Here is a 17,399-nt window from a genome sequence, read left to right on the forward strand (position 1 = left end):
TTTATCCAACCCATTTTGATTAACATGATAAAATCATCACTGTTTTTAAAAATCTGAGATAGATAGCGATAACAGATTTTTAATGCTAATTGCATCACACAACTGCTGTACCTAAGTGTTCCACCTTCCTGCAGAGCTTCTCGGTTCTTTGCGACTATATAAATCCAGTCTTCCGCGTTAGGAATGAATTCCTCCTTCTGCATCAGTGCAAACATCAGCCTCCTTAGCAACACTTTCTGGAACCGTTCTGAAAATACACATGAACGAGCATTTGTGACTTAAACTTAGAATTTCTCATGGTTCCTATTTTCATTGAAATTTTACATATAGTGGATATAATGGATATAATGGATATAAAACCAGCTGACCTCCTATCCGCCCAGGGTCACCTCCCAGAAGGCCAAGCAATATGTTCATGCGCTCCATACTCCTTGAGGTTTTTTGGCATGTATCTCTCAGCAATGAAACAGCTTTCTGGGTGCAGGATCTCAATAGAGACAAACTGTGTAGATGCACTGAATCTCCCTGACAACCAATAAAACACAGTATTTCTGTCAGGAGGTATGAAATTCTTTTTGATATAGCACATCTCCGATGTACAGTATATGTTTAAACCAATCTATTGCGAGCTTAAAGGATTTTACCCTCTCACTTTCTGGTCCACTTGTATCCATTTCCTCTGATTTGTTGAAATCTGTATAAAAAATGAATTAAGAAAATATTGTGCTTTCATGTGCAAAGTTTATGATTACAATACATGTATTGTGGTGTTCTAGGTATTTTTAAACCCTAAATATGGCTTGGGTCTTTCCTTCAGTGCAAGTCTGTGTGATTGCTATTGTCCATCAGGTAGAAATTTTAAGATTAATTACTAAGACCTTACCTCAACAAACTGCATGATATGAAGTATACTTTTATGTTTCAAATATTATGTTTTAATACAAAGGGTAAGGGGATTGTTTAAATGTCCAAGTTAATGTTAGCGTTTGGTTGTTGGTACCTTACATACCTGACTCTACTTTCTGGGAGATGAGTTTACTTATAGGTATTCCACAAAAAGCCTTAAGATTTAAGCTCATGTCACCAGAATCTCTGAGGTCATCAATATGTGCTGATAGCCATACTCCTTTAGTAAAAAAAATATACTTGTTAAGAATAATTATTTGGCAATATCTAAACTCACTGCAAATGTTTCATCTGCCAAAAATAAACTTACCTCCTTGAAAGCCAATGTACTTGTTGCCACTTGTTCTACATTGTTCCCCCATGCGGGAAAGCTTTGTGATAAACACAGTATAGACGTTGCACTCATCTGATTTTATGGATAGGATTTCATTTATGGTACAGTATCTAAGGTAAGAGGAGTCACATAAAATGTCATTAAAGATGATTTGGCTCATGTTATACAGGGTCTTAATAAACTGAAATCAGATTTAACCAGCATTAAAAGGACTTACTTTGCCGAAGCAATAAGTTCATTTTTGCACAATGACTCTTCCATGTCCATCTGAACCAAAAGAATGTGCAGAGAAAGTCCAGATACCCTCAGGAAGGAACTTTAGAAAAATAAGTAAAATGTTTTGAAAATTGTTGACCATTTGTTGTGAAAGGTACTGAATAAAGTCACCAAAAATAATATAAACATTACCGTATCTTGTTGCAAAAAGAAGCTTCTGTGTCAAATTGGTGTAAAGAGAGCAGAAGAAACCGCTCAGTGGACAAACCCAAGCCCGGGGCAAGATTTCTCACATCAGCTTCAGTGAGAAGACCGGAGAACGTGGTTACCTAACAGAAAACATATGCATTGGTTTTGCAAGATAAATTGGTAGATATAACACCATGTCCTGACCAGACATGGCATGAAAAGATTCCAGCAACACAACGTGACAGAATCAATCAAAAATCAGAGCCAATCAGATACATAATTAGCATCTGAGATTATCATCATCATCATAGTTTCTATGCTGTTGTGACACACTGTAAGATATTAAATCAAGAACAAATGATGCTTAAAAGTCTTACAAACATTACCTCCAAGAATCTGCTCTTCTCCTGATCATTTTTGTTCAGATGGTTGTCCAATAGGTCTCTGAGAGATTGATGGCTTTGCTGATGGAAATACATTTTCTGAAGCTTATCTCTCTCCTGATTTCCAAAGTCTGAATACTTTAACCTAAGTACAGAGTCTGGTGACGCACAATTCAAGAGAAAGCTTTTGGCAGTTTCATAGACTTCCTCTTCCTCATCCATGGTTTTGTTTGAGTCTGTTGTCTCTATGTCAACAGGATTTCCGTCCATTTCCAAAATATCAGAAGCATCTCCAATGTTCTCAAGATCTTCATGAATTTCTGCATTCTGTAGATCATTGTCAACTTCCATTGGGACACCCTCTCCTTGTGTCTCTTCAGGGAATTTGTTCATTTCCTCTTGAGACTCTGCCATATCTTCATCTTCATCAATGTGATGAGGCTCACTTTCCTCTTTCTTCATGTATACGTCCTTAGCCACATTAATATAAGAGCCCTCTTTACTTGGTACACTGATCTCATTCTCAGACTTAGAAATGCAATGGAGTTCATCATCTTGAGCAGATTTATCATGGCTCCGTTTCTGTATTTTCTCTAAAGCCTGCAGAAGTGCACTGGCACAAGCATCCCCATGGAAACCAACAAAGGCATCTGATAAGCTGAAATTTTCTTCAGTAGATTCAGATTGCTGAACTTTTGAGAACTCTTGTGTCCACTGTTTGAGTTTCTCCAAAACTCTGTGCTGCCAAGGAGTCAAATCTGTACTCCTATCAACTTTGTGTTTCTCCAGTCTGTTTTTAAGTGGAACAGGAAACCTTTTGTAGACTTTTTCCTGGTCCTCCACCACAACCAGTCTGAAGTCTTTGTGAACTCGACACTTTACTCTGTGTGAACCAAGTCCCAAGTCAACATAATTCTGTCCACTGAAGCAGACATAATATTGATTTAAGGCATCATACAGGCTCTCATACAAATTGAGGAGATTCAATAGGATGACAGTCCGACCTGTCTCCATGCATGCCTTTATTCTGCTCACATTGCGACATATCTGGGCGTACTCCTGGTCTCTGGGAAATCCTGATCCAAAAACAATTTCCGGGCATGTATAGTTCTCCTTGGAGAAAATATGGTGTTGGATAATATACAAGGCAGCATTGTTAGTTGTGAGCAAAAGAAGGTACCGGCACTCTTTGTCACTGTGACGGTCAAGATTTTGTTCAATCATTTTCAGTGTACTTGGCCTTTGAATTTCTAAGTTCTGGAAGATGTCCCGAAAGTAACCAAGAGGATCAAAATCATCTCTTTGTCCACTGAAGTTTCTTAACACAGCCTCTGCCAATTCACTGTCAGATGGCTCTTGATCTGAACTGTTGACTGTTGCAAACATCATTTTCACCAAGCTATAATAATCTCGGAGTCCAAAGAACTGTTCACTGTCAGTTTTACAGATGTCTAGGTAGCCCTTTGCTAATTTTGGCAAGAGGTGCTTTATTTTGAGACGACTGCTAAGGGAGGATGAGCAGATTCCTTCGGCCGTCTCTACTAAGTCCTTCTCACTTGGGTCCCAACGGGAAACAAAAATACCTCTGTTCATTTTTGCTGGATCGAGAGCCCAGTTTGAGATTCCAACAAAACCAACCTTCATATGTGGCTGTGGGTTATCACTGTCTATGCATCCATCCTCTAGAAGAGGATGCAATGTCTTCAGTGGCATCTGAGGAGAGTCCTCTGCAAGTCCTATTTCATCCAGAACAACTACTGACACGTACTCATCTAAATTCTTTTCCTTTTGGAAACGGGCACAGTTCCGAAAGGTTCCAATGATTCCTTCAGGACTTGAGTGAGGGCTGCATTGAAAAGACACCATGTGAACTTCCTTGAATTTCTTGAATAAGTCACAGTGAGAGGCCTGGCGCTGCATTGCATCTGCTATAACAGTCTTAGCAAGAGATTTTGAGCTCCCTGGCTTGCCAACCAAAAAGAGTGGAATTCTCAACTCAATGCAGACAACCATGAGGAAGACATTTTCTTTTAAAGCCATATTTTTGGCAATTGTATCTCTTGTTTGGATTTTTTCAAGAAAAAAGTCTTGGCATGTAGTTATCTCCTGCTCCAGTGACTCTTTGGAGTTGAACGGAATAGGAAAGCATTTGCTCATATTTCTTAAGTATTTCCCTTTGTCTTCAAGTGATGGGTAATAGCAAACACCCACGGCAAGCACCAGGCACTTCAAGGTCATCAGCTCAATTTCAATTAAGTTGCGTTTTGGAAAAAGATCATCCCTGTGGTTGAAAAACCAAACTAGGACACACATTGATCTCTCCACATCCCTAAGACTTACAAAGCTGCATTCATCTGCTTGTCTACGCATATATCTTTGAGAGGCAGACAAAACATTTGTGATCACTCCCTGGCATGCACGGGGCAATTTATGATCTGTCATTTGTTTTTGCACAATTTGACGGATATAAGAGAGTTCTGCTGAATCACTTAATTGTCCAAAATCCCATACCAGGGGCACCATGCTTGGGGGTAGAGGGTGCACACGGTACACAAGCTGTCTCATGGGAACTTTACCAAGGCGATCCTCTGTTTCTTCAGCTTTCACTCGGTATCCTAGCCCAGCACGCTCCAAGCGGTCAATCATTTTGGGTGTGTGTCTTCTGTATGGATTGCAGGCGGCAATTATTTTTAGGCCAGAATTTTTCTTCAAAGGGTACCCTTGTACAGTTTTGTCACATAGTACTTCCTTGATGGCAAATATTGCTTCGGTTGTGTTGGCTTCATCAAAAAACAAAACTGTGTCAAGTTTATATTTTTGATGGTTGTTCAGAGCAAGTTCTTCTGCTTCCTGCACCTTCCTATAGATTACCTCAGAAGTAGTACCTCCATGAACTTTGACAAGTTTCATGTTTTCAACATCTCTGCCTTCCCGTTGCAGATCACAAAGAAAGCGAATAAGCCGTGTCTTCCCACAGCCAGTTTCTCCCATGATGATCACTGGAATCTCACATCTGAATCTCATATGAATCGCCAACATCTTCATGACATTGTCAGTAGTGAGTTCATAAGTAGGATCTGGATCAAATTTTCCTTTTTCCCAGCCTTTTTTGGCACCAACAACAAAGGAAATTTTTCGTATTTTGTCTTCTCTGGACAGGTCATCAAAGTTCTCAGAAAGGTTAATTCTTTGACGTTCAATGTCTGAAAAGAGATCTTGTGTCATCACATTTCCCATTAACACTTTTCCGCTTCTTGGATCAACTGCATTAAGAATTGTCCCATTTTTCTGAACATGGAATCCTAAGAAAGACATGGTGAAATGGTCTGCATTGAAAAATATGTATGGGTGAGGTTCATTTTCCCATCGTTTTCGAATTGATAGTTTGGCTAGGATATCTTCCTCATCTTCGTTCACAGGGAAAAAGGAGGGGCTCTCATCAGAGATGTCAATGGAAGGAGAGGCAAAGTCTTGAGCCATGCGAATCATGAATTTTACTATGAAGTCCTTGAAACCACTTAAATTGTCAGCAAGGAAGTCTGGATCACAGAACAGGGAATTCTCACAGTCTTTAAGCTGCAGGTTAAGAAACCAGGTAAAGTGCTTTAATTCTGCCCATGATGGGTTCTTCAAGCCATAGTTTGATAAAAGATGATGGAGACAGTCAACAGGATCACCTTCTACAGATTGAGCTTTATATTTGAAACGATCCAAGTTCTCATTTCTGTTGAATCTCTTCAAGTATTGGTAGGGTCTCTGAATGGCCTCACTTTTAAACTCTTCATTATCCATCAGTGGATCTAAAGATGTGTACCTCCCTTGTTTTCTCCTTATCTCCAAATCTTTTACATCTTTAGGAGGTCTGCAGAAGATAGTAGGTAGTGTATGCAAAAACCCATGTGTTATCTGTAAAAAGAAAAACAGAAATGCAGAAATACAGGTTAATGCCTGTATCTTAACAATTGTTCAAAAAACACAAAGTTAACAGAATGGAAAAAGTAGGTTTGCACCTCCTTCTGGGTTTGACTCTTTTGAACTTGCTGAAGTACTTCAATCGCCACCAAGTGAGCTGCATTTCTTCTCCATATAGTTCCTTTCCTGTCACTAAGACATCCTAGAATCAGTAATTTGAATAGGAATTCCTCCAAGCCGTGACACAGCTGATGTAAAAAGAAATGTAGTGAGACAAATTATGCAATCAGTGAACCACAGTTGGTACTTTATATAAGAGTGCATGATATGATATTGAAAAAAATGACTACAATTTTTAAAATAAAACATACTGCTGCAGCATCGATGTGCAAAAGGACAGGGTCCTGCTCTCTCAGTGGAGCCAGTCTTTCGGACAGGGTTTGAACAAATCCATCCATATCAATGCAGGGCTCGATGGGTCTAAATGTTAGATATGTGGCTGTTGGAAACCGTCTTTTGAACTGCTCAAATAGACGCCTGACATTTAGTGACTTTCCTGCACCAAGAATAGGAAAGAAAAAGAAAAGTGTATCAGCATAATGTTTGGTAATGTTTTCACCATATTTTACTTCTACAGTGTATCATCAATAACAACTTCTTAAGACAATAAATGGTTGGAGGAAAGGGATTTAAAAATAAAAGGGATTCATGACATCAGCCCAAAAAATAATGTTGCTTCAAAAGCAATGAAGAAACAGATTAATAGAGTTTGATAAAATACTTTTTTTTCTATAACATGCACCTTTAAATCATGCACATTAAGCCAAGAAAATGCATTAAAAAAGCAAATAGAGTCCATTTTGTTCATGTTCACTTCAATATACAAAAATTTTATACATACCAACAGCTGGACGTTCAGATGAAATCATCCAGACAGACAGTTCCCTTGGATAGACTTTTGAGTGGGGAGCAAGCTCAGATGGGATACGGAAATGATGGCCAAGATAGTCTTTAATTCTTTCTGCAGATATTCTCAGACCTGTTTGTACTTTATAGTTGCTGAAGAAGGAAGGGACATATCTATCCTGGTTTAAAGGACAGACCATCACTAGATGGTAATGAGGCCCAGCACTCTTTTCTAGCATCTCAAAGCATTCCACCAGTGCCACGCTCACATCATAAGTCAGTGAACCTGGATTGAACAGAGTGTAAATCTTCTGATGATTGCTTCCAGTGCCTTGGAATCCTAGACATCGGCGGAGGAAGATCTCCACCTCCTCTGCAGTTGTCTCTTCCTGGCACATTAATACCTCATCAGTTGTTGGAAGAGGATGCTGTGGACTCTCTGTGTAAAAAGACAGAGTTGTGCTAATCATTTCCACAACATGGCATTGGACAAGGTTTGGCCTTCCCTCTTGTAGAATAGGAGGAATCTTGCGTTTGACATGTATTTGATTCATAGCAGACAGATTGGAGAGGAATCTTCCAAGTGTTTCGACATCCACATGGTGGGAAAGGAATCTGGACATGTTCTCTTTAAATTGCTGCCACAGGTCCTCTAAGCATTCAGTACCAACATCTAGTAAACTGAAGCTCAAAGGCAGGTCAAAATCACTGTTTTGTATGTATTCCTCTATCTCATCTTGTACCATCGATTGTGTCTCATTTGCTTTTTCAAAGGCCTCTCTGATGTCATTTAAGGTACAGTCTGGTTTAATAGGGGTCAAAAGAAGCCACATTTGTTGTGGCACAGGTTTCCTTTTGATGCTAACGCTGTAGATCCATTCACAAAGAAAGACCAGTTGTTCTGAAGTGTAATGATTCAGTGTGTAGTACTTAGAGCGTATCTTGGTTAAGTGGTTACACCAGTCTTCATGAAAGTTCTCCAGAGAGCGACACAGTTTTTGAAGCTCCTCTTCAACCTCGCCATGATACTCAACACACTTGCTCAACAGGGAAAAGCTTACTTGAATGCTGGGTTGATCTTGGTGGTTGCATGTTATCTTTGCCCCCCAGTTTCGAAAGAGCATATTACCCGATGTGCGCAATTGAAGGAGGATGCGGCCCATCCTCTGGGCTCCTTCAAAAACCTACAAGAAAACAGAGGTAAATCTTCACAAAACGAATGCCTATTTCCTTGAATAAACTAATGTAAATATATAAATATTGTCTTTTATTGAAACTTTGGTGTGTTTAGACTCCAGTAGTTTAATAGTTCTCACAAAAGGCTGTTGAACAATTGGGATAATGGACCTACTTGAGTAAACTTGTTGACTTGCTCCCTTCCATGCTCCCCTTTAGAAGACATCAGCATGAGCTTATTCTGCAGCTCTGAGAGTTCATTAAGATTGTATGTCTTTGCTTGTTCATTCTTTGTCACCTTCACATATAAGACATTGTCCAAACCTGTCTACAAATACATCACAAGAAGAAACTGTTCTGTTACTAAACAGATATTCACAAACTCACCTATTGCACAGAATCTCTGCTTAATATAATGCTTTAAATGTTTTAAAGAAAACATTTTGTGGAAATGTAAAAAAGTCTTTAAGCACTGAAATTTGTTATACTACTGTCTACTCACTTTCCCATTGAAATCTTTAGGCCAGACCACATGATACACGCCTGCAGTGTTGATAGCTGAGGCCATGGACAAAGACGATTGCTCAACAGAGCCATGAGTCTCCCTTAAACCTTTCAGCCAATCCAACCACCGATTGGAGTCTACCTGTATAGAAGATTATACATCGCAACACTTCTTCAAAAGCATGTATGGACATGTTCCACAATAGTGACTTTTAAATTGCATTAGAAATAAGTACAATTTAACTAATTTTAATTGGAAGATTAGAGGTGTCCAAAACACTTGAAATTAAATTATTGTATCAGTTAAGTGTCTGCAGAAACCAACCAATTTGTCCAGGAGTTTCTCATCTTTGTCAAGGGTGTGCCATACTTGCTTAGCACAGTCAATAAACTCTTCAAATCCTGCATTTTCTGGTAGTGAGTAAAGCAAAGGGCCATAGCCCATCACAACAGTCTCAAAACTGGCTAGCCTATCAATGTCTGCATCATTCTCTCCAGCAGAAATTGTGGCCAGTTCCATAAAGACTTTCAGGTCCCTTAAACCTAAATGAAACACACGGAATAAGAATTTTTTTCCCCCTCACTACTCAACACTATAAAACAGATAAATCAAAAAAAATTACTTAGAATTTGCGTTTTGACCCATTTGATCAGAGCATCACAATCCAAGAATGCCTTTAGACAGGCTGTGTGCTGGCATTTGACATCTTCGAGTTTTTGTCTGGCTCTGATGAGGTCATCACTCAGCGAACCCAGAGTGTTTTCTTTGAATGATTCATCTCTCTATATACAGAAGAATAAAATGTTCACAAAAATAAACAAAAATAGAAAAACGCTTAATATAATGAATTTACAATACTGATTGGTCTCTTACCACTTGAATCAGGCTATGAATATGGCTGAAGTCTCCTTGTAGTCCCAACCTATCTTTAATTTTCAGTATGACCTCAGCAGATTCCGCAGCATTGTAAAGGCGTCTGTATTCCTGAATCTGACTGAGACGATGCTCTGGCCACTTCTCTTCCAGATACTCATGGCTTTTCAACAAACTGGCCAACAAAATTAGCTCTTTCTGTAAAAGATTTCCTTCACCCCTGTCCCCACACCATTTCAAAGCTTGGTCCACCTCTTTAAAACAAGTTTCTCCAACTGCAATCCGCAGACCAAGTTCAAGGAAGTCAGTGAGACAAGGATTCCAGATTCTGTCATGGACTTCTGTAAGGTCTAGTGATAAAAGCTGAGGACCAGGCATAAAATATTTGGTTGCCTTTTCTCGCCATAAAGATAGAATAATATTACTGGTCTTCACATCATGCATCTCCCGTGCCATGTCTAGGACTTGAGGATCAACATTGTAGAATAACACTCCCCTTGTGTTTTTTTTGCCAAGATCTTCTTTGGAGAAATATGTCTGCACTTCCACCAGTTTGTCCAGAGCTACAGTCTGCAGGTTGGTTTTGACCATGGCTTCAAGGGAAGAAACCTCTGGTACTGAGGCAAAGTCATGACAATTTTAATGCAATTAGTGTAAATACAAATACCAACTTTGATATTTATGTCGTCTCATTCAGAGATCATGAAATTATTTTTTGTGATTCTATTGATGGTTTTCATTTTTAACAGTAAGAAATAAAAAACTAATTGAAACAAAAACAAAAATTGAAATTGAATTTAAAAATTACATATCTTTTTTTAAACTCATTTTCACTGTCAACTTAAACCAAAGTAAATCATTTACAGAAAATGTAAAATTAATTTGCTTTGTCTACTCTACAGGTAATGCAACACTAAAAAAAATGGCAATTATTTTGTTTTGGAAACACATTGTCCTTATAATATCACACTCTTCAGACACAGTATGAATGGGTCTTTATAGTTTAGGGAGGGAGTCTCTCAAAAGTGGTACATCATATTTGGTTTGAAAAAGTCTGAAAACCCCAGTCCTAACTTCCTTACCATCTATGACATCAGTAATCTTCCCCAGCATTTTAATAAGGTTGGTCATGTACTCCTTCTGTTGTTCAAAGGCTTTAAAGTCATCTTCTCTTTGACTGAGAAGCTCTGACACATTGATTGAGAAATTCTCTTCTTTGTTGTTCTTCTTATCTAATTTCAAAATAAACAAAATTATGAATAAGCTTGTGCTGAAAGAGAACTCTATAAGTTGTAATAATAATAAGTGCATAACACTTACACTGGTTGTAAAGCTTCTCAAATTGACTTTTAGACTTAAAGATGGTCTTCAGGTGGCCCAGAGGTATACTTCCCTGGCAAAGGGTCTGAATTAGAGAACCTAAGAATGATTGACTATCTGATATTAAATGGCTAGCATCATCTTCCAACTCCCACTGATTCCATTTGTCTGTGAAAATGAAACATAAGACACGATGTTAACAAACAACTGCTGCCCATAATATTTTTTTTTAGGTATATATGTATTTAGGTATATAAATGAAGGATTCTTAATCTGTGTCAAGTGTGCTTTTTCTGTCTGTTCACTTTGTTGTTAGACCATATTAAAACCATGTAACTTGTAAGACCCAGTCATTGCACCTTGAGACAAGAGGAAGTTGATTGCTGACTGTGAGTCCAGTAGACAACCTTCAAGATCCTCTCCAAAGCGAGCTGCTGACTCCACAATAATGGAGGACACAACAGGCCATGGAAAGGGCTTGGTAAAAAGACGGTGTAAAAGGTCTCCTTCCTTATTCGCCTGCAAGAAAAAAGAAACAAATACAAAAAGGTACCAGAACAAGATGTACAGGTACTTACAAATACAACAATCCACTTTTTTTTTTTTTTGCAAACAGAAAAAAAGAGAATGAACGACTTGCAATACAACAATACTGCAAAAATAATAATACATAAAAATTCAGCATGAAAGGTTGAAATTACCTGACACTGGATCCTAATAGCAGCCTGACACATCTCTTTGAAACAAGACTGAAGGTTTGCATGACTATTCTCGATAGTCTTTGCTGACATCTCCAGACAGCATACAACAATCTTGTCAGTGTTGGAAATCTGAAAAACAAATGGAGGATTGTGACAGACATTACTTACAATTTTTCAATGTGTATATACTTAAAAAATAAAGTTTTTATCTTACATGGGACAGTCTCTGTCTCAGGTCTCGGTCTAATGAACCCTTCCAGCTTTCAGAGACGACTGGTATTGAACACTCAATCCCATACAAATCATTCCACAACTAAAAGAAGAATATAAAAAAAAAAACTATTTTACAGTTCCAGTCCCCTACCAAGTTCTCTGACCTGAAAATTGGTATAGTACAAAGATATTTGGTAGATTTCAAAAACAGTGAACAGTGTCTGAAGAAGTTTTCCACATTATTAAAGTCTAGCATAAACTTTAAGTTGATCAAGTGTACCAATTACTACACCTGTATTTCTTTAGGGAAAGACAATCTGGACTCCTGCATCAGAGGATTGTGTAGCAGCCCATCTCTCCATTTACTGAAATCTCTTTGAATGTCAGTGAGTGTGGACAGGAGCTGGCTTTGCTTTTGTTTCATTTCCTCTCCACCCTGCAAAATAAACACTTTTCTTACAAAGACACAAACCCACCCTTAAAATTACTTTCAAGAAGATCTCAATAATACAGTACCTTTGAAAAATGATCATGACAAATTTCAGCCATTTTAAGCAGAAGTTGTAACGAGAGCACTGGGACTCTGTATTGTGGGACAAGTCGAGCGATTTTGCAAGCGCTCTTGTGAACATTTCTGCAACACTGAAGGATTAGGCCAGATGAATTGGATTCTGTGATTCTGTTATTAAAGAAATTCTCATTAATACCTGCCTAATATCAAAATAAAAAAACAAGATTACTAAGTTAAAAAAAACACCACATTTAATAAACTTGTGTACCGTTCTTTGTCCTCCTCAACCCTCTTCAACAAGAGGTTCAGAACCTTTTCAGTCGCCTACAATTTAAAAAGCAAACATTTGTTGGTATGAAAATGTTTCTTTCTGTGCCAAATCCAAAACCTGTAAATTAAGCTACAGTATATGTCTTTAATCAGATACCTCCAGGTTATTGTCTGTACGGTTGGAATTAGTGTATTGTTCAGTCTCCATTCTATACATCAGGCTCTGGATCAGGAGTTCAGGATCAATTCCTGTCAACTGGACAAACTCAGGGACATCCTCAAAAGCCACAATGGAAAGCCAGCTTTTCAGCAAGTAAGGATTATCCTTGGTCATTGATAAGTTATCTTTGATCAGCTGAAGGACCATCCTGCAAAATTTAGGAAGACATGCATCTCTCATGTTCATGTTCAAGTCATTATGAAAATTTGATAATAAAAATGCTCCTCTAAAAGTATTCATACAAACCTCCTTTTGTCAGGCAGTCCTCTAATTCTCTCCCTAAATGATGGATACTCTATCTTTTCAAGCCCTGCCCATTTCTGTTCGTTCTCTGACTTTGCCCCTGGCTTTCTCAGTAAATGAAGGACAGGAACAAGTAACACCACTTCTGAGATCAGCTTCTTTGCACACAGATTCATCAGTCCCACCACAGTGCTGTAAAGACATAGAAATTATGATGATTATTGTGGTGTCTTTTAAGATATACCCACTAAATATGGAAATAATATAATCTATTCAGTTGGAAAGCCTTTGCTTTATACTGTGTATTAAGGGATACAAATAAAATCATATTCTCTGAAACCATATATTTGTCAAATAAACCTTACTCACAAGTCAATTAATGGTATAGCTGTAAAGGTCGTTTGCATTTCTCCAAGAGAAGCAGTCAATTTAGAGACAACTTGGCAGAGTTTACCCCAATCCTTTGTGTTGAGATCCTCACCACAGCCCTGGCACACCTGGAACACTGACAGGGCCACTTCCAATGATTTGAGCCCAGTGATGCTCTCTGTTTTTTTTAATTCTGAAGCTCCTTTCAAAATTATACTTAGTTTATCAGAAATTAGATCTGAGACCTAAAACAAAAATGAGTCCACTTATAGTCATTTTACTCTGCTGTAGTTTTTTTTTTTTTCAAAGGAATAAATCTATAAAGAGCTCACACATACTTTTATTGGAAATGGTGCAAGTCCCTCAGGGAATTGCACCCACCTGGATTGAAAACCTTTTTTGTAATCATTTAGTTGTTGTATAAATGTCTTGTTCCTCTCAGGGTAAGATGGCTGCCATTTCTGAAAAACACTGTCCAATAACACACGAGCAGAGGTCTCCCAGCCTTTGCAAATGTCTTTTCTTTCAGACTGAAACCAACTCTTTACCCAATCTGGAACAGATACTGGGTTTGAACAGCTTATATAGCCTTCATAAAGGTGAAGTTCTGGAAATGCAACAACAAGATGAGACATTATTATCACACCATGTACAGGAAATAGTCCAAAAAACAATTTTCAGATTTTGGTACCTTTCACAGTATTGTCAGCAGGGATCTCAACAAATCTCCCTGCTATTTCCATGGTCTGCTTTTGTCTCTGATTCACTGCATACTTATATCCTATTTTGTAACCCCTTACAGCGCTTTCTGGAACTGAAAATGTTGCTTCAATGAAATACCCATCGTGGCGTAGGCCCCTAAGTAACAAAAAATAAAATGACCATAAAATATACTTATACTTTACAACACAAAAATCTCATTCCTTAACGTCAGTTCTCATACATATTGCACTTGTCAGTCTACACTATAGACAAGTGTGTGTGTGTGTGTGTGTGTGTGTGTGTACTGTATATAGGAAATTAAATTAAAATGGAAATGAAAGAGAAACTTACCTAAAGTTTGTAATCTCTAGTTTAATAGGTTCATTCCATTGAAAGGGGATGAGTGACAGGGAATCATAGATTTTGTTAAATCTGAATCTTTTGTCCAGAACAGCATAAATGTAGAAGGTGAACATTGGTCCTTCAGCGGAATGCCTCGCCGGGGAAGGATTTCTAATAAAAGAAAAAAATAGAAGGCATGCATCAGAAGTCATACATCTACTTAAGTAAAAAATTTGACATGATAAGCACAAGGCTACAAACCTCTGAGCTCTTTTGCTTTCCACTGAGCTGGCCTGATTCTCTGCTGTCTGATTTCTCTTCTCCTTAGATTCTTTAGTATTTCCTGTTGCAGCGGCTGCTGCGTACGATTTTGGCTCTTCTGTTCCTGACTTGACTGAATCTTTCTGCGAATCTCCTCCTGAATGTTTTTCCTTTGTGTCTGCATCTTTCTGCTTATCTTCATCTTTTTCTCTGCAACAATCTGATAGTTTGGCCCCCTCTTTTGTCTCCTTGGTAGTTTCCCTTGTTTCACTCACTTTTCTTTTTTTCCTCTCAACACTTTCATTCTTTTCTCCATCACTTTCATTTCCTTTTTTTCTTGACAGGCCAGTTTCCACCTCCATCTTAACATTTTCAGGACAGAGTTCTGCTGGCTGTGAGGCTTCTGTTGTCTCTGTGTTGGCATTGAGCTCTGTTTGTGTCTGCTGTGTTGCTTGACTGACAGCCTCTGTCTGAGTCTCCTTGTTTTCAAACCCACTTGAGCTTGTTTGCGTCTGAGCCTCTTTACTCAGCGGTTCTGGCTCTGCTGCACCCGTGCCGGGGTGTCCATGGTCTCTGGATCTGGATCTGGCCGGGCTTGGGTGACTAGTTTGCTTGCCTTTTGCTTGGTTCTGTGAACGTGTTCTGGATGATGATGTGCTACCATCTCTTTTTTGGCCCCCTTGCTTCTGTGCACCTGCCTTTCCTTTCCCTCCACTCTTTCTTTTCCTTGTCATTGTTTAACTTCTCACAGCTTGTTGCTTCCTGGTCATTGCAAAAGAGGTTCAAAAGTCAAAGATTTTCAAAGATAAATATTTAATATGTATGTAATATGAATGTAACATACATAATTATATAATCAATTGTATGCATTTATAAATGTAAAACAATCATTTTGGTTTTACTAGGTCTACTTTTATTAATCAGTAGTGAGGAAGGTACTGCTGCAAGTATTGTTTTTAATGTATTTAAGTTATGATTTTCAATATTATAGAATAGTTATGATTATGCTATCTTATGCCATAGTTGGCTGTACATTAACCATTGTCTAACCATGGCAAGGAGCCATGTATAATTTTACCTGTGGTAATTAGCCTATATGATCTTATTGCGAAAACTACAGTGAAATTATGGTTTCTATACAATGAATAGAGTATATTTCATCATAAGGAATCACAGAATATTGCACAGCCTTAGTGACTGCAAGGACAGATCTCAAATTCATTGTTTTTTTTCACAGCTCTTTACTCAATCTTATAACCATCTCCGCTCATCAATAACTTCCTCATAACTTCTCTTAGGTTTCCTTTATCAGACATAATACTGCCTCACACATTTCCTTAAAAGAGAAATGTAAAAAGTGTCTAAATACAGTTAAATGTAGGCAAATTTGAGAATATATAATTCAAAACTGCATATATTAGAAAAAAATAGATGAACCATATACTGTAGCATTGTCAGTATCGTTAGCAAAAAAAAAAAAAAAAAAAGCGATTGTCTATAATATTAACAACAAAATACATGATGACATACCTTAGTTGATCCTTGGCATTGTAAAAAGACGAAAGATGCATGTTTTGGAGAGTCGCTCTCCCTGAACAGTGTTCACTCCTGTCAGAAAAACCGAACTATGTGTTGTTACTCTCCTACGTTCTGCTTCTTATTGCGTTCGCTACACTTTCGGTTTCGTTTCACCGGCTGGTTTCTATTCCCTGGCAGTTCCCGCCTCACAACTAACGCAATCTTAACTCAAGATGAATATTAATCTGATCCTTAAAGCTGCAGTCCTTAAATTTCCCCTCTTTTTGCAATCTCTGTTTGAAAACCTTCATTTGCAATTGTTTGTGGAATTATCTTCCAGCGCGGATGAATCTAATGTTTTGAGGAGTATGTGTGTGTGACAGTCAATCACCGCACAGGTGTGGATATTAGCCTACGTCTTGGAATATATGACCCAAGTAAGAATTTTCAGCAGATACTATCATCTGAAAAAGTAACAAGTCTGCCACGTTTGTTTAACGTGGACGTATAGCTTGATCTTGACCATTGCTTATCATATCTTATGGCTAAATGCTCCAAAAAAAAAAAAAAAAAAAAAAAAAAAAAAAAGTCACCTGATATAGCCTTAACATAAGGATAGACATAAACACTTGAATCTCGTGCCCGGCTTGGGTGGGTTTTCGTCTCCCTCAGGAGGTGGAGGCTCTGCTCGAGGAGGTGTGTGACTCCTGCCAGTTCGGGCTTCATCCACAAACAACTCTTTCAAAAAATTACATTTCTTGTACAAGTCATTTAGAGCTTCAGATAATGGTTGAACCCTGAAGAAAAAAAAACTTGAGATGGAGCAAGCTTATTAATATATTTTTCATAAAAAATATATTGATTGATTTAAATACACCTTTCATAGTCTGGTAGCACTGTGCTGTGATCTTTCAGTAATAGCTTTTATAAATTAAGGAGCCATCTTTTTTTTTACTCATGCATATTCACTTTACCTAACCAATAATTTAATTAGATATAATAAAAAAAAATCTAATAGGTCATTGCAAGCTTATTAGGAAACAGAGAAAATAATAATACTCTTTAATGCAATAACATATCACTTAATTGCTAAATTAATATTACAAATATAATGTATAGGTTTCTATACCTAACTAATTTCACTGACATGGATGTTCACACATGTACACATCCGCTAAAACCATACTGACATAAACAACATGTCAGTCACCTCTTCCAGAAACTGAGTTCAAAGGTAAAAACAAAATAAAACTGGCAGTAGTATCTCTAAGGATCTGTCCCATAAAACTGGTCATCACTTCTGTGGAGTAGCTGAAAGTGTTAAATGAA

General features: G+C 37.9%; 1 protein-coding gene across 3 annotated transcripts in view; it reads right to left on the reverse strand.

The window, feature by feature from the left end:
- rnf213b (ring finger protein 213b) overlaps window positions 1-16,567 on the reverse strand; it is a 30,035-nt gene extending 13,468 nt beyond the window's left edge. Inside the window, exons 1-32 of one of the 3 annotated variants that reach the window (XM_026222410.1) lie at window positions 16,083-16,544; window positions 14,553-15,314; window positions 14,301-14,462; window positions 13,939-14,105; window positions 13,586-13,854; window positions 13,248-13,492; window positions 12,882-13,070; window positions 12,573-12,783; window positions 12,414-12,469; window positions 12,151-12,313; window positions 11,927-12,070; window positions 11,636-11,734; window positions 11,422-11,550; window positions 11,080-11,239; window positions 10,721-10,888; window positions 10,483-10,632; window positions 9,401-10,017; window positions 9,150-9,309; window positions 8,852-9,069; window positions 8,525-8,668; window positions 8,198-8,350; window positions 6,842-8,030; window positions 6,312-6,496; window positions 6,039-6,188; window positions 2,032-5,934; window positions 1,649-1,785; window positions 1,458-1,556; window positions 1,217-1,350; window positions 1,010-1,126; window positions 645-694; window positions 369-525; window positions 112-247 (exon numbers count right to left, since the gene is read on the reverse strand). In XM_026222410.1, the coding sequence (XP_026078195.1) occupies window positions 112-247; window positions 369-525; window positions 645-694; window positions 1,010-1,126; window positions 1,217-1,350; window positions 1,458-1,556; window positions 1,649-1,785; window positions 2,032-5,934; window positions 6,039-6,188; window positions 6,312-6,496; window positions 6,842-8,030; window positions 8,198-8,350; window positions 8,525-8,668; window positions 8,852-9,069; window positions 9,150-9,309; window positions 9,401-10,017; window positions 10,483-10,632; window positions 10,721-10,888; window positions 11,080-11,239; window positions 11,422-11,550; window positions 11,636-11,734; window positions 11,927-12,070; window positions 12,151-12,313; window positions 12,414-12,469; window positions 12,573-12,783; window positions 12,882-13,070; window positions 13,248-13,492; window positions 13,586-13,854; window positions 13,939-14,105; window positions 14,301-14,462; window positions 14,553-15,286 (10,595 nt within the window). In that variant the 5' untranslated portion in view covers window positions 15,287-15,314; window positions 16,083-16,544. Of the gene's footprint in view, window positions 1-111; window positions 248-368; window positions 526-644; window positions 695-1,009; window positions 1,127-1,216; window positions 1,351-1,457; window positions 1,557-1,648; window positions 1,786-2,031; window positions 5,935-6,038; window positions 6,189-6,311; window positions 6,497-6,841; window positions 8,031-8,197; window positions 8,351-8,524; window positions 8,669-8,851; window positions 9,070-9,149; window positions 9,310-9,400; window positions 10,018-10,482; window positions 10,633-10,720; window positions 10,889-11,079; window positions 11,240-11,421; window positions 11,551-11,635; window positions 11,735-11,926; window positions 12,071-12,150; window positions 12,314-12,413; window positions 12,470-12,572; window positions 12,784-12,881; window positions 13,071-13,247; window positions 13,493-13,585; window positions 13,855-13,938; window positions 14,106-14,300; window positions 14,463-14,552; window positions 15,315-16,082 lie in introns of all 3 variants that reach the window. The other 2 variants (XM_026222411.1, XM_026222412.1) reach the window with 2 other exon arrangements.
- Between the last annotated feature and the right edge of the window lie 832 nt (window positions 16,568-17,399).

The sequence above is a fragment of the Carassius auratus genome, chromosome 37, assembly GCF_003368295.1.
Source record: "Carassius auratus strain Wakin chromosome 37, ASM336829v1, whole genome shotgun sequence".
Taxonomy (NCBI): Eukaryota; Metazoa; Chordata; class Actinopteri; order Cypriniformes; family Cyprinidae; genus Carassius; species Carassius auratus.